The 24,187-nt window shown below is 31.0% G+C and overlaps 1 protein-coding gene across 3 annotated transcripts in view; it reads left to right on the forward strand.

Annotated features, from left to right (window-relative positions):
• Positions 1–24,187, forward strand: part of PCDH10 (protocadherin 10) — a 59,198-nt gene that overhangs the window by 15,525 nt on the left and 19,486 nt on the right. The window contains exon 5 of one of the 3 annotated variants that reach the window (XM_055275923.2): positions 5,018–5,052. The exons of the other annotated variants lie outside the window; for them this stretch is intronic. Coding sequence (XP_055131898.1) covers positions 5,018–5,052 — 35 coding nt within the window. Of the gene's footprint in view, positions 1–5,017; positions 5,053–24,187 lie in introns of those variants that run through there. 3 annotated transcript variants of the gene reach the window in all.

Below are 24,187 nucleotides of genomic sequence, written 5' to 3' on the forward strand. Positions count from 1 at the left end.
AAAAGTGTAGGGTATATGATTCAGATTAATAAAAATTTGCATTTCTAAATAAATACAAATATTTGCTTTTACCATGTAATAACAGGTAAATCTACTTCAAATACAGTGGGAAAATCAACTTGCCCTCTTTTGCTCTTAGTGAGTACTAATCTTGGTGAAATTACATTTACATACAGACCTGGAATTTTAAACATCTACAAATGTCTTTTCTTTACTGACTAGATTTTTTTATTAATAAGACTAACGGAAACAATTTTTATTATTAAAATATTAATGCTGCATATATTTTAATGCAAATTTTCCTATTTCTTAAGAATCTAGTCTTTCATTTAGAAATCTGATTCAGGGATTATGAAATTTATTAACATTTATGTGTGTTGCTAAAAATCAAAAGAATGAATCTATTATTTCACCAGGAAAATTTTAATTATTTGCACACTATATATATATTCATATATATACACATATATATTCATTATATACATATTTTCATATATATACACATATATTCATATATATGTGTATATATATGCACTAACTCATTCCAACATATATTCATATATACATATATTCATATATATATGAATATATATATGTTGGAATGAGTTAGTTTTTAATAGTAGTTCTTTTTCCCTAATCTGTTTTAGCCAGTTCACACCGCTCAAAATTTAGGGTTTGGGTTGACGTGTGACCTGTGGTGGATAATTTGCAGAAGAATAGCTATTTTGTTGTTTTCACTTCTACTCTTCTTAGTTCTTCATACAACTTTAATCATGTCTAGACTGTTTTTTTTTTATTTAACTTTTAGTATTTAATGTCATCTTAGAGTCATCCAATTATATTTAAAATTACACCATGACTCTGACTTAATAATCATAAAAAAATTTATGGTTAGTCTGATAATACAAACTCTAAAACAAAACTATTCCTGACCATTTTGCCCCTCAAATTCATATGGTGATAGTTTTTGACACTTGTGTACTTTTTCATTCAGAATAGAAATAATGTCATCTTCTAAGTCTAAAGCAAGTCCCTTACATAATTAAAAAAGCTAAAAATTAACACTAACTACTTGCTTTTAATCAGAATGTTTTAATTATTAAAGTCATAGGGGTTTTTTTTGCTAAATATGCAGTTTCATAATGAATATAATGTATATGATGTTAGGAAAAATAGCAGTATATTTACTTATGTTTTTGTAAAGCTCTAAAAAGCCTAATGAGACTGTCACTGTCATTTATACAATAATGACAAGGAAATGATGATATGCTTAAAAATACAAAAGAGATCATTGTCAATACAAATAACTTTTGATGTCTATACCTCCGATTGCTAAAGTTAAAACTAAAAACTGCAAAAAACCAACTTTTACACAAAAATAAGTGGATGCAAACATTAAATAATGTACTTCATGTTCTTAAAAATATGCTTGCATTTACATTTCTTTTTATTTTAATGTATTAACAAAAGACCCATGAAGAGTATACATGATGTATTTAATAAAAGAAGACTTTTTAAAAATCAGGAATAATTTTGAACACATCCTTCAATACTTGCTGAGTTATTCATTAGCACTTTCTGAGCTTGCTTTCTCTTATTTTTCCTATAATGTTATAGTTTCCTAAGTTGATATGGAGCAAAGGGATACACTCAAAGATTGAGTAAATAAATTTAAACAGGTAGATCATGACCATATATTCAGAAATGCCATATTTAGATTTACCTTAAATGTTAATGAATTTCAGTTTTACCTTTACCTTTAATTTTCATTAGCATAATTAAAAACACTAAAATACCACTTTCATTTTTAATTAAAATTAATAATTGCCTATAGCACTTTAAATAATCATGTTAGAATGAAAAAATATTTTCTGGAGTTTTAAAATAACATTGCATTTTTATCATGAACATTTTAATGATTTGTTTAGAATCATAGACATCTTATTTAAAATGATTCAGTCTTTCAAATGGCACAGTAAGTTATGTGTAAAACCATCTGGATAATCTCCATAAATAAAAATATAAAATGAATATAAAGTCAAGAATGCAATTGACAAAAGTTATATTATTAGTATGATTTCAGAAAACCCTACTAGTTAAAACACTTTAATATTTTTGTAGTCATTCCTGCTTATGATTTTGGCTTTATACTTTGAACACCATCTCTTAAGATCTTTGTCAGTAAATGAACATGAAATTCACTTCCTATCAGCTTAAACTGTACAGTAATAAAGGCATAAGTATGTGTTATTTGGATACTTGATTTCTTGCCAATAAACTTAATCAATTCCTAAAAATTGAAGACAATCATAAGATACTCAATACAATTACATCAAAATGTACTTGTGAAAATATTTCTTTAAGTGTTATACAATGAAAAATTGGACTGAATAAAGTGAAAAAAACTGCATGATAATGACGAAATTTCTAAATCAATGGAGCTTTCTAGAGTCTAAAGGGAACCATTTATTTTCATGGCCCACCCTGCTTTCATATTATACAACATTTAGACTAGTCCAAGTATACTAAAAATCATTCTGGTTGTCTCCTGACCTAATTTTATTTTTGCCAACTTGTTAATCTTCTTGAAATTTCAACTTGATGCACCCATATGATGATTAAAAAAATAAATTTCTAAAACAGTGCATTTAAAATACTGCTAAAACTTATCTAGACCTTTTATCAATAGACTTTATTTGGGGGAAAATTTTAGGCATCTATATTATGTCTATGTGCACTTCAAGTTTTTAGTTGATTGAAATTGTAGAACATGTTTTGTTTAGTAACATTTCTTCCAATCCCTTCATTATCTCAGCCTGCCTTCTGTGAGTTTTCATAATTTGTTGAACTCAGTAGTGCAGTAAGAGCATACATAGAATTCAAAATAAAATGACTTTTCTTACTGATACACATTACCCTCATACTTATGTACCTCTGTATAGTGTTTTCTCTAGGATTTGCATTTTCCTCTAATGACTTAAATATAGCCTCACTATCCAATGTTAAAGTCCAAAAATAAATATTTTTATAGAAGGCCTTGCTTTCATATAGGCCCATACACCACTAAATGAGTGGACCTCTCTTGTAGGATTTTTTCTTTTTAACTTGATATGTTAATTTCTGATTAGTTCTCTTCCATGTTGTGCTACTTTGTCTACTCTGTTTCTGAGGGTGGGTTTTTTGTTGTTGTTGTTCTTTTACTCTTTATATTCATACAGATTGGTGAACCTAATTTTCTCACTTTTTCAGTTTATTTCTTTGGGACAGTTTTATGGCCTTAGAAATACACTAGTCATTCTATTTTTTCATTAAATTCCTTTATCCAGGAATTATGAATAAGTCTGGCATTATCAAAAAGTTTACTCACTTCAACTCCATGAATAGGAAACAAATGGTAACTTGGCATCAGAAAAAAAATTTAACCCTGTTCATTTTCTCTATCTGAATTTTATTATATTTTATGCTGCTTATTTTAAAATATTACTTATTTTATTGTATGTGGTGAATTTTATTATATTCTACTTCTCTGAAATATGGTCATCTATTCATAGTTCATGTCATTCCTCCAGTTAACTAATTGATGCAGCAGTTGATGGGAACTTCTCTGTAACACTAGATACATGAGATATAATATTTTGTTTCTTTTTCTTTAGTTGTTGTACAGTCGTCTATCTCAGCTAGTAGAATTTAAAGTGAAAGCTATAAAAATCCTTCTGAGGTGCAGATATGAAACACAGCAGTTGTTTTATATATAAATATCTGGTCATTTCTGTAAGCAATTTTTTTTTTACTTACTCAGACATCAGTACTTCTCTGTGACTTATTTCAAGTCATTTAAAATTTGTGCCTGTGGGTAATTTGGAACTAGTTTCACCCAAGAAGTTTCTATTCCCCCAGTTAAAGAACAATTTCATAAGTTTCTTTTATCAATATATTTATCTTTATAATTATCTGTAATATTTAAAAATGGCACTTTAATGACTTCAAATTGAATTGACTTTATTTTGACAATTTGACCTGTGGTTCACCCCAACCTTTATATTCTAAATATTCAAAACTTACACAATTATAAGTACTATGTTTTGCAACTGCTTTCTCACCATTTATTAACTTTGCTAAAATCTGCTCCAGCTCTACTACGATTTTTCTTCCCAGTACAATTACTCTCTTGGCATATTTAGACTCATTATCCAGCTATGCATATTACAAATGCTAAATAATTATGTGATGAAAAATGAATTAATGGGAATTTTTAAAGTATGCAAAATTTCATTAATGTTGTCATTATTTATTCATTCATTTATGTACACACGCAGTTGTTGATACCTCCAAGCAAACTTTATTCTTTTCTTCTAATTTTTTAAAAATGTTTTAATTAGTTATATTCTTTTTTAGCTACACCTACAGATTTTTACATAGGGAAGTAGAATTTAAACTAATTCAAGCTATTGAAATGCACCCAACTAGGGTGTCTGTGTAAAATATCATGGAGTGTTTCAGGACTTTGAGATGTTAAACTTCTTTTGATTTGTTCTAAGAACTTATTTCATATCCTAAGGCAGAGTTAAATTGTTTCTTATTTCTTAACCCTCTTACAATTTTAATTACTCCCCATTCTTCCCCATCTGCAGTACCATCTTTCTTTTATTTACTAGCAGCTTAATATGTTAGCTCTCATCTTTCATCTTTTTATAAAGCTAATAGTTTTATATTTTCCTCTACTTTAGTCACCTTTTTTCTTTATTTAATTCCCATGTAGGATTTATTTATTTGCATTTTAAAATTACATTTTTGAGTTCACAGATATATGGTTAAGTAAAATATTGTCATTTAAGGGCATATAGAGAAAACATAATCGATAAAAGTTAATTACACCACTTTTATTCAATATTTTATAGTTCTTTAGTATGACTCTTCAACTGTTTTTCAAAGCAGTTTATCTCATGCATATTTAGGACTTCTTAGAATTAATATTTAGCATATTAACATTATTTATATACCTCATTTTATATTACAGATCATTTTCATCCTCTTTCTTATTTTGTACATTGATGTAAAACTGTGAAAGAATTTGTCCATCATATGAGCTTAACAAAATAAGACTATCAATTAAAATATAAATAGAATTATTCAATGAAAAGAAATACCTACTTGGGAATTTTTTCCTGCTTTATTATACTGAAGATTTATGAGTCAAAATTTGAATGTGTTAAGTTATAAAGATATTGTAAATAAGTCTGGAATCTACAAATTCAATTGCCTATAAATATCATTAAACATTATTCAATACTCAATGTGCCAGACACTTTTTGGGTGAGTCTTCGTCATCTTCAATCCTTTTAATAGAAATTAGATTGTGTCATTTAGATAATATAGATTAGAAACTGTTTCGAACACTGAGATTCACTGTTCAAGTTTAAATAATATTACTGAATTAAGATTAAACTCAGCATAATGTGAGTCATTTTAATGTTTCCTGGAGTATAACAAAATATTTTAGGTTTGTATTGAGTTTCAATAAGACTTTCTAGTCACTGTAAAGCTTGACCTACTTCAATTTAGGTGAGGAGAGTGTAGGAAATTCAAAAACCTTGTCTCCCAAAACGTAATTATATACCAAAAGACATAGATAAAAACAAATTATAAGCTAGAAATTTTGCAGATAAAAATTAGGATTTTATTTATGATTCTATAACTCGTACCTTATATGACATCATGTATATACATTACGTATGGTAATAGCAAGGCACTTACCCATATTCTTTCTCTTAGAGATACAGTTCTTTTGACTGTATGGATTGAAGAGACAATATTTGAAATTAACTTTGATAAAGTGTCTATATATATATACACACTGTTATGCAATACAGTGTTAGTCTAAATTGTCAATGATAACTTTAAGTCATTCAACAAGGGATTATAAATACATTTTATATGCTCTGGTTTCATGATTCAGTGGTGTGGATACACTCAGATACGTTTACATCCCATATTAAATCAAAATCATTACATTTTTAATCAGTTAAATTTAATTTTTAATTATATCTATCAAACAGACTTTGATTATGTGCAACATAGGAGTCAGTGTATTTAACTAATGGCTACTTTATTATCAGAAGCTGTTAACATGACAATATGGTGCTTGTTGAGAAACAGATACATGATTCAATTCATTTTAGTATATTCTTTTTGTTTTTGTTTTTTTTTTTTTGAGATGAAGTCTCTCTCTGTCACCCAGGCTGGAGTGCAGCGGTGCGATCTTGGCTCACTGCCACCTCCACCTCCCGGGTTCAAGCGATTTTCCTGCTTCAGCCTCCCGAGTAGCTGGGACTACAGGCACACGCCACCACACCCAGCTAATTTTTTGTATTTTTAGTAGAGATGGGGTGTCATCCTGTTAGCCCAGATGATCTCTATCTCCTGGCCTCGGCCTCCCAAAGTGCTGGGATTACAGGCACGAACCACCTCACCCAGGTAGTCTATTTTTTTTTTAAGGTACTGATTGTTAAGTTTACAGTGCTTAAGTATAGCAAAAAAACTATGACACTGTAGATGAAACAGGTTTCTGGTTCTAGTGTTTATGTATTATGAGAAAGGCAGTGTTTTTAACTGCTAGTAAAAATGTTGTAGTCAGTAGGACGTTTTCCCCACCTTAAGATTGGCCTGAATCTTACACTGGATTCCAATATTACCTGTGTTTGATATTCATCATCTATTTTACACAAACTAGAAAATTAGCTTTAATTTATCACCAAGTATTTTAAGGCTCATCTGTGTCAGTCACTATATTTGGGCTGAAAATTACCACTTTATTCCATAAAACATATTTCAAAATGTTTTCATATTTTTCAACTAAGTTTCTTTAAACAAGACATAAGCATAGAAGTAACACATAACTAAAATCAATAATAAATACATATTTTCTGGATTAAACTCTGAATCACCTTGGATACAGAAATAGTCAAGATAGAGGAGCTCTCCTAACAAAACATATGGGTTTGTTTCTTTTTTTTTTTAATTTTAATTTTTATTATTATACTTTAGGTTTTAGGGTACATGTGCACAATGTGCAGGTTTGTTACATATGTATCCATGTGCCATGTTGATTTCCTGCACCCATTAACTCGTCATTTAGCATTAGGTATATCTCCTAATGCTGTCCCTCCCCGCTCCCCCAACCCCACAACAGTCCCCGGAGTGTGATGTTCCCCTTCCTGTGTCCATGAGTTCTCATTGTTCAATTCCCACCTATGAGTGAGAACATGGGGTGTTTGGTTTTTTGTCCTTGCGATAGTTTACTGAGAATGATGTTTTCCAATTTCATCCATGTCCCTACAAAGGACATGAACTCATCATTTTTTATGGCTGCATAGTATTCCATGGTGTATATGTGCCACATTTTCTTAATCCAGTCTATCGTTGTTGGACATTTGGGTTGGTTCCAAGTCTTTGCTATTGTGAATAGTGCCGCAATAAACATACGTGTGCATGTGTCTTTATAGCAGCATGATTTATAATCCTTTGGGTATATACCCAGTAATGGGATGGCTGGGTCAAATGGTATTTCTAGTTCTAGATCCCTGAGGAATCGCCACACTGACTTCCACAATGGTTGAACTAGTTTACAGTCCCACCAACAGTGTAAAAGTGTTCCTATTTCTCCACATCCTCTCCAGCACCTGTTGTTTCCTGACTTTTTAATGATGGCCATTCTAACTGGTGTGAAATGGTATCTCACTGTGGTTTTGATTTGCATTTCTCTGATGGCCAGTGATGATGAGCATTTCTTCATGTGTTTTTTGGCTTTTATAGAAACAAATATTTAAATATATTAACTTGAATACCATCTAATAGCAAAAAAGTAGAAAAATTGAGATGTTTGTATTTCATTTTTCCTTGAACACAGATTAGAAGATTGTGACAAATTGTGGACTATGATGCTTAAAGGAAATTGTAAATAGAGTAAAGAGATTAACATTTTGGGAAATGGCGTATCTGAAGAAAGTTTAAATGGCTCAAGGAATTGTGAATTGAGAGGAAAAGTACAGAGGTGACATAATAAATGTTAAGTATTTAAACAAATGCTACACAGATAAGATGGTAATCAGTTAATCTGTCTTTATGGAGAGCAGAAAAGAGGAAATGTATCTATATAGCTCCTGTGAGATTTAAATTACACATTACAGGAAATATCCTAACCTTGACATCGGTTCTTCCTCCTGAGGGATATGGAAACATTTTACCTAGAAAGCTTTATAAACGATATACATAGCATATGCCATCTGTGATTTGGTGAAATACCACGTTCTAGCCCTGCATTGTATTTTCCCACGAAATGCCTTTCCTCATCTGCATCTGGCAAAGGAGGGAAAAGTTCAATTTACTTGAAGATGAAGAAGAGACAATTGAAAAGTCATTGTTTCATTTCCCTCCCTTCCTGTTTCTCTGGGAATGACTTTTTATTTTTCTTTCTTTGGAATTTTTTAGAAGAAAAAAACTTAGTTTCTCAAAGTCTTTTTTTCTTTTTTTTCTCATCTCACATGTTGAATTGCAATGGTGAATGAAATGTCCAGGAACAAAGATATTGTAGTTTTAGAAAGAGATTTGGGGAGATGCATAGAGTATAAATGCTGAGGATGAAAATGTCAAATATATACACATCTAGTAAATACCATAGATTGTGTATATTAAAAAGTATGCATCATAACTCTCAGGTTTAAAGCTTCATATTGTATGTAATAATAGCTTACACATTAAGCTATTATTATACAATGAAGTCAGTTGACTCTAGATGAAAAATATCTTAACCTTGTCTGATATTGAGTCTTCTCTTTACTACATTGGCTTTAATGAGAATTTTCACTTTTGGTATCACATCATCCTCTATTCAAGTTTAAGGCAATCCATGATGACAGTTAGTATAGAACAGCTGACAATTAAATAAAAATGAAACATCTATTATTAATCATCCAAAGTCATAATTGCCTACTACCCTTAAACCTAGAAGTAATACATGCTTTCTTCATCACTTTGGAAGATATAGCAAGCAGATCTTATATGCCATATATAATTATTCTATCTGGAGTTGATATTTGGAGATTAAATTATAATACATCCTAGCTTGGTAATGTGGAAGCATGAATTAGTCATACACTTCAGAAAAATAAAATGAAAGAGAAAATAATCAAATGGAAAACCTATGTTGGCTAAACATTAATACTAAATTTAATAATAACAGAAGTAACTACCTACTGAGTGTCCATTTTACAGGCACGAATAAATGAAATAAGACAAAATAAATACATCACTTTTGTAAATTGTTACAAGGTGACAGTTCTCTTCTGTCAAGGATCACAGTATGTCCTGTGAAATAGGCTATAGTAAATAATTTTAGAATCAATTTATGAATTTTTATATTATTATATAAATATACATAATTTTATATAGGCAAAATGACTGGTATTAGACAATTTAGAAATGCCTTTTTTGATGGATTGGAGTGAATTCTAACTTCTTAGAGCTTGAATTAAGCTAATGATTGAGGAAATCTATACTTTTAAGTTATATTATGGAGTGATGTGAAGATAATTATTTCCCAAGTTATAACAACATAATATTAACTCCTATGGAAATTATTACAAACATTAAAAATTCAGGCTTATATTAGAATTATTTTTAGAAAATACTTAACATTGAATAATTTAATATTTGTCTCTCACAGTTAAAACTGAGCTTGAAATCTAGTAACATATTCCTTGATAATGTAAATCATTTTCTTTGTAGTAATTTTTATAGAAATTGTTTTCATAATACTTATAAAAAGTGTGCTTATATATCCAATATAGAGAAAGATTACCTTTATTTTTTTCAAGGAAACACCTAAAGTAGTTACAAAGGCATATCGTATTGTTTTAAAGTTAATTTTAAGTCTGTGTTCTTTTTTCTAATCTTTTAAGTTTCTTCTCATTTAACTTACTTTCCTCTCTAATTTCAAAGGGACATCAATTGGCCCTATTATTTTTAGTAGTAGTATTTATTGTAAAGAAGCACCATAACAATTTAAAACTGTAAAAACTTTTTAACCAACTGTTTTAAGCAAGTCTTCCCAAGCTACTGACAAGAACAGTGTGACCCACATTCAAGAAAACTCATTGTTGGGCACAACTGTTTTCCAAGCACAGTGGTCTTCAGTTTTGTTTGGCCTAGAACTAGATTATATAAATGTTCTCGTGGCCTGGAGCATAGGAAAATGCTTATGTTTCATGAACTCATCACAGGCTGATATATGGAAATAAGATTATTATCTTAATTTAAAATACCAATATAATAGCCAAATAAACTGAAATACTCTTAAGAGATCTCCATAGGAAAAATAAAAATACTATGAGAATTCTGGTTGATAATGTAAAGGGAATTAGATCAACTTAATTGCTAGTGACCACACATAGCCCAATGCATCCTCGTTTGATGTTAAGTGATCTGTACCTACTGCACAAATAAAAATATTCCAATCAGGTTATCTCAGTGTGATATGCTCTGGGTCATCCTGGAAACACTGAAAAATGCAAAACACGAAAAAATGCAAAAATGTTTTGAATGATTGTATCCTCCTTCCCTTCTCCAAACTTTATGCAAATCAGTTCTTCCTTTGAGATTTTTAGCAATGAATAAACCAACCTTGGGCATATTGGATTACTCCTGAAAAGTTTTCAGCTTTAAAATGTGCCTGAAGCACAACCTGCTCACCTGGTTGGATGTGGTATACTTAGTAAATACATGCTTGAAACATACCCTGTTCTTACTGCTTTCAGAATAGGTTTTCCGTAAGCATCACTAATTTTACCATTTTGACTTTATTATAACTTGTAACTTTTAATTTTAGAAGATACCATTTTTATTTTGTTCTCCAAGTATGCCTTTACCTTCTTTGAACTTATAGCCTACTATGGATTTATGAGTGGCCTTTGTACATGTTCTTGCATCAGAGAAGCAATGCGGTGAAGAGCACCAGTTATGGGATCAGTCAGCCAGGTTTCAACTACTGACCCAGCCAGATACTAGCTGTGGGACCTCTCTATTTTCTTTAACCTTCCTATAATTCCTTTTCCCCATCTGTGACATGCATCCTCCAAAGCTCATTGTGGAAATTAAATTATTTAACATATTTAAAGCAGTGAGTGCCTGCCCAAAAGAAGCACTCATTAAGTGTTCAAGGCAACCATATATTCAGTTAAAATTGGAACAATGACATCAGCGTGAGTATGGACAAAATTACAATTCTGGGCTTAAAGAGAACTAATTATGCTCTCTTTTACTCCCAGAGAAAAATCAGACTCCAAATGTTCTTTTCACAATATATCACTATTTTACATCTGCAGTATATATATTCTTTGACATAATACATGTTTTAAAAGTACAGTCTCCCTATTTTTCTGTTCCATCCAAGAAAACAATGGAACAGATATTATAGAACCAAATACATAATGCTCAGCAAAGATTAAGCTTTGTTTATTTCATGTGTTAATCACAAAGCATGATTATAACTTTTAAAAGTTCATATTCTCATTATTTTACTTAACTTGTATGCTTACAGTAAGTAAAGATACTTGGTTATGTACAACAGTGAAAATCTGAAGAATACTCATTTTTCAAACAACAGATTTTTATTTCATTATAGGAAGTAGCATGTTATATTTGATAATTGTAGAAAAATAAAGGATTTCTATTTGCTCAGGCAAAAAAATTAAAATAATGAAAATCAATGACCATCTAAATTTGACTCATCTATGTTTAGAGAATTGTATTGGCATATTGGTGCAAATTCTAGCCTTATACAAAATATTGTTATCCTAGAGAGTTCTGATAGCCCTGTGTAAAAGACAGATGCCCTAAAATGATCAAAGTAAATGAAAGCCATCTGTTAATATGAAAAATTACGTCTTTCTGTAACATATACCAAATATATATATATATATATCTGTCACAGATCAGTATCTGAACACATAAAAGCCTAGGAATACTTTTGCCTCTTTTGTTCTTCTCTAAAATCTTATTATCTAATAAACCTGATTCTCTCAATCAGCTTTCTATTTGTATTTTTGTACCTTTGTCTTTCAAAGTGATACAGAACTAACAAATAGTGTCACAAACCCCTTTGAAAAAACACCTAAGAAACCACCCAAACTTTAGTTTCAGCTTGTAGTTTATTCACTGGGCTCTCTGTGTAATTCTCATGTTTTTTTGATTCTATGTGTTTCTGTCTTCTACCTTCTACATCGGTTTTGCATGTACATCACTATTTTGCCCAAATAACAAGAGACCTAACAGCTAAGTTTTAGTGCCCAATTTCATTTCAGAATCATTCTCATTTATGTTTATTTCTCATATGAAAAGAAAAATTTCTCATTTTTTATACAATGATAAAGCTCTTGCATTTAATATTGCTATTTCTAGCAATGGAAGAAATTAAATACTAAACAAATGTAATTGTTTTTTAATCTAATATGCTTGTAAATGCAATTGCCATAGTCACCTGCAATTAAGCATTTTCCTCTTATCAAAATGCACTAGTTTTCAATGAGTCTATAGGTTTCTCATCGCATTAACAGAGGAACATGATATTTAATTTATTAGAATAAAATATCTTTGACTATCTTTGGGAAAGACTCCTTACAGTATAATCAAGGAAGAATTCGTAGAGCTCACTTTGGGGCCACTATTCAAGCACTATCTGTGTGATTTTTAATGGATAGAGACCAAGGGCATTCTAGGAGCAGGAAAGTGCATGAACCAAAATGCAGAATTAGAGAGCAAATAATAAATTGGAGAAGTAAATATTCTAACTTGTCCAATCTATCAGATATATCCAGAGGTATAGTGAAGGTTAAGATTTGAAAGTTGTTTTGGATAGACCAAGACAGGTTTTGAATAATTATACCAAAAGTAATAGTAGTTAACATTTATTGAGACAGCACAAAAAAACAGTGTGCTTTCTTTTTATTATTATTATTATTATTTTGAGATGGAGTTTCACTCTTGTTGCCCAGGCTAGAGCGCAATGGCACTATTTTGGCTCACTGCAACCTCTGCCTGCCGGGTTCAAGCGATTCTCCTGCCTCAGCCTCCTGAGTAGCTGGGATTACAGGCATGCACCACCAAGACCGGCTAATTTTGTATATTTAGTAGAGATGGGGTTTCTCCATGTTGATCAGGCTGGTCTCGAGCTCCCGACCTCAGGTGATCAGTCTGCCTCGGCCTCCCAAAGTGCTGGGATTACAGACATGAGCCACCCTGCCTGGACTTTTTTTTTTAATTAAAATTTTTGGAAGCAAAAAATAGACATGAGGAAAGATGATAACTTAAAATACTGGTAAATTGAAATGTAGCAGGGGTTATTTTTGCATAGGAAAGATTTAATCAAATGTATGTTACTTTTAATCACTTGAAATATGTTATTTGAAATGCTATAATTCAAATTATCCATGTGTCTTCACTAATTCTGTGAGTTGCAGATGAGATCTTCCTAGGGTAAGTTTTACTTGTGAGTGTCTCTCTATGAAAGAAGAAACCTAGAAGCAATTATTTATTTTAAAAAGTTTCAGTCTCACAGTTATAAAGTGAATTCAATATTAGTCTGTGATCATTATGTGCCTTATTTTTTCTTCATTGAATGTTATGGAAAAAAATTCCTGTACTCTTTTATAGGTTTCCTAAATTTTGTTGCTGTGGACACTACCCGAGGCTTGAGATAGTGGCATGGAATCCCTTCTTTAAGCATTTCATTTCATCACTTTTTTCCTTTCACAGTCATCCTTAGAATTGAGTTGGCCACAAAGTAGCCAGGCAGTCTTTTTGAGTGCAGTGTTTTGTTACATTTTGAAGATTTAGAGTAATGGAATGCAAACTACTTCCAGATATGGAAAGTATTAACCCTGAGTTCTCCCACTGGGCTCTGTGAGAAGGCAGGCGTATACTTTGGGTTCCTCAAATCCAGGGCTTTCTGACTAGCTTACCAAAATCAATGAGGACTCCTGTCTTTTACTATCTAGCTTTTAATATTAACTAATTAGACTATTTCTACAAAACATTTGACTCATGTTCTCTTAACACATTTTTGAGACTCTCTGTTGAAGCCACAGTAACGTTCATACTTATTCCAGTTTTTAAAGACTTTTATACTTAAGCTCTGCCTACATTTCTGTTTCACGTCATTTAATAATTTGTCAGCTTCTTCATAGATACTTTTTCTCAAGCCCTTGTGTGTTTATACATTCTGTTCTGGCATCCTCTCTCATCTGAAAACCCGCTTTTCTCTCCATTCATCTGCATGACCGTCTCTTATTCATCAATCAAGATTCAATTTATTTTACTTTTAATGAGAAGACTTCTCAGACACTGAGATACAGACACTCTAACTGTAACTTCTTATAGATTCTCATACATAATTGCTGTCTTTAGAATATTCTGTGAAACAATTGTTGGTCCACTGGACTGTAAAATCTTTTAGAGCTGAATCATTTGCTCCATTTAAGGGTCCCATGTTCCATAACTGTGTCTGGAACAAAGTAGATGCTCATAAATGCTTATAGACTACATCAATGAGTCAATAAATGAAATATTCTGAATGGAAATGAGGTGCAATTCTTTTTTCTTCAAGATAGTTTGTCTAGGCCTCTACTCTGACTTAGATAAATAATAAAATTACAGTAGTCTCTGAATGACATTAAAAAAAGCAAACTAAAACAACAAAAAATCTTAAACATTTCCAGTTCTAAATAATCTCCACTGTATTTTATCTTATTTCAAATTTTCATAATTTTCTGTTTTTATTCTGGCCTTAACTATACTAGTTCTTTTATTCTTTCTTCTGGTATATCACTTTGTCTTTCACAACTCCTTTAAGCTCATGTTTCACCATCACTCCCTGCTAATTTCACTAAGCTATTGTCTTTTCAATTGTCTGCCACGTATCATTGGAAAACGTATATGTAAACACTAAGTAAATATAAGATAATCTTAAATATAAAGGGTGAGCCATTGTGGATATGTATAATATTATGAACAGGAGGTTGTTGATAGTACTGGACACCTACGGCTGGAGGCAATTCATCTGACTTTTCCTTCAGGTTTCTGAAGTTTTTATGTAACAGTTTGTATGTATATGGCATTCTTACTTATCGTCATTATTACATAAGTTATATTTGTTTTATGGCATTGTAGTAATGAATGGGTACATCAGATGCTGTTTTTTTAATATCATGTTGAAGAATTTTGCTTTCTTTACGAGAACATTATTATGAGATATGTAGGTAGTTTTGTACACTTGTGATAGTTTAATGATAATGCATATATGTAAGTATACATTTTCAAAACTTTTTAAACAGAATTCTTTACTGGCCCCAAGAAAGATTGATTAATTAAAATTTGAACTTTTATTTAAATTTATTGTAATACTTTGCATAAATAGTAAATATAAATGCAACATTTTTACTTCACTATGTAATTAAATGTTTATAATAATTAAGATGATCTCTAATTCAACACCAAGTTTAAAGTTTTCAAAAGTAACATAATGATTTAAGGATCTAAATCTTGGCATCTAATTAGAATTAATTAAATAAATTTTAACCTTTAACGAGCATGATATTATCTTGTTTCAATAATTTAGCATTTTTGTGATATTTTTAAAGCTAAGTTTAATTCATTGCTTATCAGTTTTCAAATCTCTAATTATCTGATGACAGGGTAAATTGAAAGGAAGAAAAAGAGGTGGTTTAATGGGTTTCTAGAGTATAACTAAAACTAAAGTATGTACCCAGGCCTTCATTTTAGGATAGGCAATTAAAAATTATACCTACTATGCCAAGAAGAAATAATATTTATTTAATATGCTATATCCATCTCACAAAAACAAAAATTTTACTCAAAAAACAGGGATAAAATGCAATCATAATACAAAGAAATAATTTAACAGTTAAGATTATACAATAATCGGACAATTAGTTATTAACTAAAAATTTATATTCTAGATAATTTTTTATCTCTTTCTGAACTCTCATGCCTTAATTTTAAATTATTTTGATGGAAACATATAGATAACTTTTTATACGAACTAGTCCTATATTATAATTTAAAAACGCAATGTAACATTTTTTTGACTTTAGTGGTAGGTAGTGTCATCTGTGCTATCATGAAGTAGATGCCCTGAGGACAGCATTGCCAGACTTAACAAATAAAAAATACTTAGCACCCAAATATTCTATGGGACATACAGCTACTAGAAATTATTCATTGTTTATCTGAAATTCAAAGATTATTGAGCACTCTGTATTTTTTCTGGCAACCCAACTCAAGGAGTTATCAGAACGTACAGTCTTGGTGCTTTAGTGCAGGGTTGTTTTTTCTGTATCTCTTCTCTGTGGCCAGTTTTCAGTGTGTGAACATTTTTAACCTCCTTCTTAGTCTGCCCTTCCTGCTTTTAACCTTCTATTTGCCTTGACATAGAAGTAACTGAATTATGTTAGGGGAAATCTGATCCTCAAGTATGTAAATAGCCATACATTTACCCACTGTTTCTAAGTTGTATGTGTTGTGTCTTCTTTGAACATATGTTTGAATAGGCTGTTTAGAAATATTTACCAATCCAGAGCTTCCAATTGTTTACATTTCTTAGATCTGTTGGGTTGTGGTTAAGTTATTTTGAAACTTTACCCTTTTTTAAATAGGTTATTGATGGTTAATACCTTAGCTACATGGCTATATATTTTTTAATGAAGGTCTTATTATTTACTTGTATTTTTTTCTCATCTTACATTGCTGGAATTTATACTTGATTTTCATATAAAAGATGAAGTTGTGCACATCACAAGTAGTTGGAGTAAATATTGTGATACGGTAGGTGCAAATAGGTTTATACAAGCACAGCATTCCTGTAGTTAGGAATGACCAATCCCATTCAGCATTTTCATGCCTTCTGTTTTGAAAATCAATGCTAACTTCAACCTCACAGGAAAGGTGCTAATTTAGTCTTCTTATAATATTGTTTTGAAGGAAAACGCTTGAAAAGTAAGTGTCTAAATGTCACTAAATATTATCAGCTCTGTACTTCTCAAAAAAAAGAATTATGTATTTTTTTAAGTATGGATATTTTGTTGGAATTTCAGATACACATAATACTTATAAAGTAACTTAAATGAAAGTATCATTTGTTATTATTAAAGTAAGATACAACTCAGTGAATTGTCTTCAAAATAAATTTTAAGGATACTTCATTGATAATGTAAATAATGCTATTTTCAAATATTTCTGGAACAAATCACAATTTCCATATTTTAGTGGACTGTGATGAAGAATTCCAGAAAAATTTTCAATGGTATTATAAACATGCAGAGAAAGATAAGTTATATTTACATTTCCTAAATATACACCAGCATAGCGTCAGAACATGTGAAAAATAATTCAGTCTCCAAACTTTACTTTGAGATACTAATTGGGCGATGGTGTTCTGTTTGTCAAATAGAGACTGGTATGGTGGCCAAAGTGCCCCAGGTTAGGGTCATATCCTGTTACTTTTTTCCTGAGGGAAAATTTATTATGCTCTAAAACATAATTTTTCACATTTTTAGAGAAATTTGAACTAAGTTCAAGAACATTTTACAAAATTCTATGCTAGTACATTGTCTTGGCTTTTTTAAAACAAATATTTTAATTTAAAAGTTTAATTTTTTAGAGTTTCAAAAATAGATCTTTAGAGTACTGACAATTCTTGTATCTAAATGGAAAAGTTAAAAATGATTACTCTGTGTTTATAGATATCTTCCTCAAATCAACTCAAATAATAACATTCAAAGTGTTTTGTCTATAGGAGTTAATACACTATCACTAGTTTTTGTCATAGTTAAAAGCACTCTTCATTCATATAATTAATTAGAAGTATTATTAAATCAAACAAAATTGAGTTACTATAACTGCATCTATTCTCTTAATAGTATGAGAGGCAGTTGACATAGTTGCAGTAATCCACTGGATAGATATTTCCTGGTGAAACAGTTGTAAATGTACTATTGCCTTATGAGAAGGTAGTTTTGATTTACACATACACATATATGCATGCACATGCACATATATAGAAATTTCTCAGTGCCTACTGATCTTCTATCTGGAAAAAATATCTGTAATGTTTCAGTGGATTCACTTTGTCATACAAAGCTACGTGAGGGTAATTGTATACCATTGTATTTGTGGAGTACACTTTTGGACAAATAAAAGCTCCTATTTTTAAAGCTGTTAAGTCCTTTGCATAGCAATGAAATTTGGTTTAAAAATAAACACTGATCAATACTAATTTCTGAAATTCTCTTGGTAGTAAATTTAGGGCCTTTCACAGTGTATCAACTCTACTTGATTTGGAAGGTATCTCCCAGATAATGAAATAAATTTATTCATTGCACACACTCTGCTAGGTCAGAAAATTAGGATGGATCCATTTCTAATTTATAGCTTGAAGTTGTAAATAGTCTATTTCACAATGGTAACATTAGAATTTTAGGAGAGATGGCCAACTATTTAAGGGTGCCAGAGTTGCTAGAACGAGAATGTCTATGAGACAATTATTGTGCTCAACATGCTTCTCTCTTCTATTTGAAATAATACATTTTATTCATTCATTGATGTATATTTCTATTTCACAAAACTGTGTTTGTCAATTTCTTATTTTTAAATATCCCTGGATTTAAATTTTAATTTAATAACTATTAATTGCAAACTATGTTGTAAGTATTTGATATACACATAAAATAAAAATAAATACCTGCCTTTACTATGTATTTCTCACATTAATAGTCTAAAGCTTTGTTTGAGTCATTTATTTTACAAGATTTTCTTTCTAAAGGACTAATAAGGTTTACATATAGTACATATTATAATACTACCGTCTCCAAACTCCTGTTTTCCACCTATGTTCTATAATCCCTTATCTCTGTCAAAATAGAATAAAAAAGCATTAAAGCATTCTGTCTGATGAAAGGAAAAAAGCAAACTTAATCTAAGAGAGTATGAACCTTATGAATTAAAATTAAGAACCCTAGTTTGGCGAGGCACAGTGGCTCATGCCTATAATCCCAGGACTTTGGGAGGCCGAGGTGAGCAGATAATTTGAGGCCAGAACTTCGAGACCAGCCTGGGCAACATGGTGAAACCCCATCTCTACTAAAACTACAAAAATTAGCCTGGCGTGGTGGTGCGCAACTGTATCCCAGCTACTTGGTAGTCTGAGACAGAAGAATTGCCTGAACCCAGGAAGCTGAGGTTGCAGTGAGCCAGGATCACACCACTGCACACCAGAGCAAGACTGTGTCTCAAAAATAAATACATAAACAAGTTTTATTATATATAAATATAAATAAATAAGTTATTTATATTTATTTACATATATTTATATATTATCTATAAATATATATTTATATTTATTTACATATATTTATATATTATCTATAAATATATATTTATATTTATTTACATGTATTTATATATTATATATATAAAATCTTTTGTATATATTATATGTGTAAATATATATATTTACACATGAGAACTACCTTCTTACAAGGCAATAGTACATTTACAACTGTTTCACCAGGAAATATCTACCCAATGGACTACTGCAACTATGTCAACTACCTCTCATATTATTAAGAGAATAGATGCAGTTATAGTAAATCAATTTTGTTTGATTTAATAATACTTCTAATTAATTATATGAATGAAGAGTGCTTTTAACTATAACAAAAACTAGTGATAGTATATTAACTTCTATAGACAAAACACTTTGAATATTATTATTTGAATTGATTTGAGGAAGATATCTAAAAACAGAGTAATCATTTTTAACTTTTCCATTTAGATACGTATATATTTATATATTTACACATATAAATAAATATAAAAATATATATTTTTAAATTTAGAATTTCATCTATTCATAATTTCTGGGGAGATAAAGATATGACTTAAAATCCAAACAATATACAACTATATTTTCAAAAATAAAAGCAAATATGAGTGTTCAAATGGAAGGCAAGTGAAAAATCAAGCAGTTACCCTCTTTCAATAGTTAACACTACTGTGCTCATTTCTGGATATAAGGTTAAACTGAAAAAAAAAATTCAAAAGTATTTTAAAGGGAACCGTTAAACGTGGCTCAAGAATAAGACAGAGGAAAGTCAAGAAATGGATTGTTTAACTGTACAAATTTCTAATGGAGGCTCACTTTAAAACTATCCTGAAGTGTGTGATGTGCTTTTACATAGAGCAGAGAGCAGATATTTCTGACTTCCCCAGGGAGTAATTTGTTCAAGTTCTTGTACGCTACATGCATTTATATGTAAAGAAGTGTCCTGATGATGAGGCTTACAGAACACTTGAATAAGCTCTGGAGTAGGTTACTGATCTCAGCCTCTGGAAATTTTTCACTGTAGTGGAGAGTCTCAGGCATCAGGGATATTCGAAGGGTGTCCTTTCTTTAAATTGCAGAAATAGATTATTTCATAAACTTAATGTATTGCTTTAATTTTTGTGGTTTATATAATCATAAAGTATAAAGGGTATTTTCTTTCCTCTTTTGCAAGTTTGACCATGTGAATATTCAATTTATTAAATTGATATTTTAATGTATAATATAAAATAATTTTTACCAGGCAATTACATGCAATGAACAGTATATCAGTACTGACCATTTTACAGTTATTTCTGCAACATACATGTGACAGTCATTTGTCTTGTCATTAGTCAATTTAATACCTTAAAATTTTAATTTGTTTAAGTATTTAGTTTTTCTCATAGCTTAATATCAGTTGCAAATTATAAAGGGCAAAAATAGGATTCCACAATATAAAGAAAAATATACACCATGGAACTTTTATTAAAAATTATATCTGTGCTAAGTTATGAGAAGGTAGATATTTGAGAATCTCTTTTCCGTTAAGGATATGTTTTCACCTATAGTTTAGATATTAAGATAAGTGTCTTAATCTAGCATTTATGACTCACTATGGAGAATAAATGCACTAAATGAATAAAATTAAGAAGGAACACAGTCCTTTTCCTATTACTTCTGATTTCATTTAATTGAAAATAAAACCTTCTTACCTGTCAAGTGACCAATTCCCTACATGCTGATGCATCACAAGAAAAAAATGCTTTTGTGAAATAAAAAGAAAAAGAAATTCTCCGAGTATGCTTTGATAATTCCAAAACATACATAGAACATACTAGAAAGCATAGAGATTCTCTGTGTATTGGACTCACTCTGTTGAACCTAAAATGCATCAGCAAATGTATAGCCATGTTACTTAACACTGGAATAATTGTCCTGGTACTGGCTCTAATATGTCATCAATTAATATTTTTTTGTGGGGAGGGTCAGATAATGTTTGCTTGCTACTTGTCCAACATTAGCCCATGCAACTCTAAAAGAATAATAGGTTTTGTTTGTTTTTTGAGGCAGAGCCTTGCTCTGTCTCCTAGGCTGGAGTGCAGTGGCAGGATCTCAGTTCATTGCAACCTCCCTCCACTTCACAGATTCAAGTGATTCTTGTTCCTCACCCTCCGGAGTAGCTGGGATTACAGGCCTGTGCCACTAAACCCTGCTAACTTTTGTATTTCTAGTAGAGACGGGCTTTCGACATGTTGGTCAGGCTATTCTCAAACTCCTGGGCTCAAGTGATCCACTCGCCTCGACCTCCCAAAATGTTGGAATTACAGGCGTGAGCCACTGTGCCCAGCCAAGAATAATAGTTATTCAGTGTTTAAACTCAACTCTTAAAAGTTTTGAAATAAAGCGGGTGTGACTAAAACTTTAGTAATAGTATAAACCATTTCTAGGTTGGCAGGATTTTTGGCTCCTCTGTATCCTTGGGCTCCTTGTCTGTGGATTCAATCAACTGTGGATTAAAAATATTTGGGAAAAAGTCCCACAAAGTTTCAAAAAGCAAAACTTGAATTTGCCATGCACGGAGTACTACCTTGAATTTATGTGAATGAAGTGATGTGCCTGGTATTAGGCATTATATTAGATGTTGTAAGTAACCTGATAATTTAACATGTTTAGGAGGACATGCATAGGATATATGCATACACTACAGGCCATTTATAAGGGACTTGAGCATCCTCCGATTTTGGGGGCAACCTGGAAACAGGCCCTCACAGACACTGAGGGATAACTCTTCATAAATGTAAGATTAGCTTCTGACATGGAGGAAATCTTCCTTCCTCAATCTAATTAGTTCTGACCTTCAGAACTTAGATCAGATCTAAGTTCAGATCTTGTATTTGTCCTATCCAAATCTGCATTGCTGAATTAACGCATAGGAGGGAGGAAGTAAATTTAATAAAAGGTGATTATATTATTCAGACAACAAGCACAATAGGTGAACTTTAAAAAAGAAAACACGTAACTCTAAGCAGCAATTAACAGATATCTTTTAAGTTTATGTTTATATTTAAGATATTGAGTATAATGTGTGTTAAGCTTCTGTGTTCTTAAAACTGTGAACCATTTTAATAATTTCTTTTATTAAAAAGAAACAATTTCTGTTTGTATCCTATGTAAATCAAGTGAACATATAATATTTATGTTAATGGCTTTTAAGCCATAAGAACTAGAAATGGTATTTTATTACTCTAAACATATGCCAGGTTGGCTACTTTCTGAATTTATACTAAAATGTAGTTTTTCAGTATATTAGTTTTTTGACATAATGAATTAGTTTATAGGTTGACTATAGGTCACTCCTGAGTTTCTTTTGTTCTTGAACTAAGAAAAGAATATTTCCTCTAAATCAGCATTTTCTGATTTTTGCTATTAACAGGAAAGGCCCCAACCCAGCTTATTTTGAAAGAAGTAATATTATTTGTAGGTGACAATATTTTCCTGGGTTGTCCAGAAAGCACAAAATCTTTTGTAATTAATAATAGTGTTTCTTTTCACTCACCAGTGGGTCCAGTTTGGACAACAAATTATTTGTTGACCATAATTATTTGCTCTGATTTATTTTATAAACTTGGACTTCGGTGGTTTCACTATTCTAATTTATTGAATAATTTTCAATTCTGATTGGTGTAAACAAGTTTAATTGAATTATTTCACATATAAGTTTCTCATGAAACAGTTTGAACTCAAGGACACAGAAAAATAGGATTTCATTCTATTAAAATAATAATTCCATTTACTTGTAGAATATTCTCTGGAATATTATGACCTGGTTATAATGGCTACCATATATTGTATCAAATTCATTTTATACTTCTTGATATCATATATTACAAAATATGTTCTGATTCTTTCAATACTAGTTATTATACTACACAATACATGTAGATTTTCACTTTCATTTCTGTTGATGATGGTGCCTGACTGCTATGGGGTTTTTTTTGTTGTTTTTTTTTGAGATGGAGTTTCGCTCTTGTCTCACAGGCTGGAGTGCAATGGCATGATCTGGGCTCACTGCAACCTCTGCCTCCTGGGTTCAAGCAATTCTCCTGCCTCAGCCTCCCAAGTAGCTGGGATTCTAGGCGCCCACCACCACGCCAGGCTAATATTTTGTACTTTTAGTAGAGACAGGGATTCATCATGTTGGCCAGGCTGGTTTCAAACTCCTGACCTCAGGTGACCCACCCACCTTGGCCTTCCAAATTGCTGGGATTACAGACGAGAGCCACCACATCCGGCCGACTGCTATGGTTTTAATTGATGTGCCTGCTAAATGGTGAACTAGTAAAGAACTGTTTCATGGTCAGAAACTGAGATTTTGAGGAAAAATAAATTGGGATAAATAGATAATTAGATAGTCGTGAAATGAGTTGAAATACCAGAGAATAAGGTTGAGAAGATCAATGTGTTCTTATCTTTGTTTTAAAAAAGCAACCATTTAATGAGATTAAAATAATTGTTTTGCTATTTAAGGTACTTTGTAACTTTTAATGAGATATATGAAAATTTAATCTAAATTCGATTAGCTTTATTTTCAGCACATTTTTGTTATATGTCTGTTATGTGCCAGATACTGATAGATATGATACAACTTCTGCTCTCATTGTGTTTATGGTCAAATATTACAAAGTTTATGGATAAGGGAAGAAATATTATTTATCATTACAAATAAACAAAATACTTAAAATTATGAAATCTGGG

The sequence above is a fragment of the Symphalangus syndactylus genome, chromosome 4 (assembly GCF_028878055.3).
Source record: "Symphalangus syndactylus isolate Jambi chromosome 4, NHGRI_mSymSyn1-v2.1_pri, whole genome shotgun sequence".
NCBI classification, from domain to species: Eukaryota; Metazoa; Chordata; class Mammalia; order Primates; family Hylobatidae; genus Symphalangus; species Symphalangus syndactylus.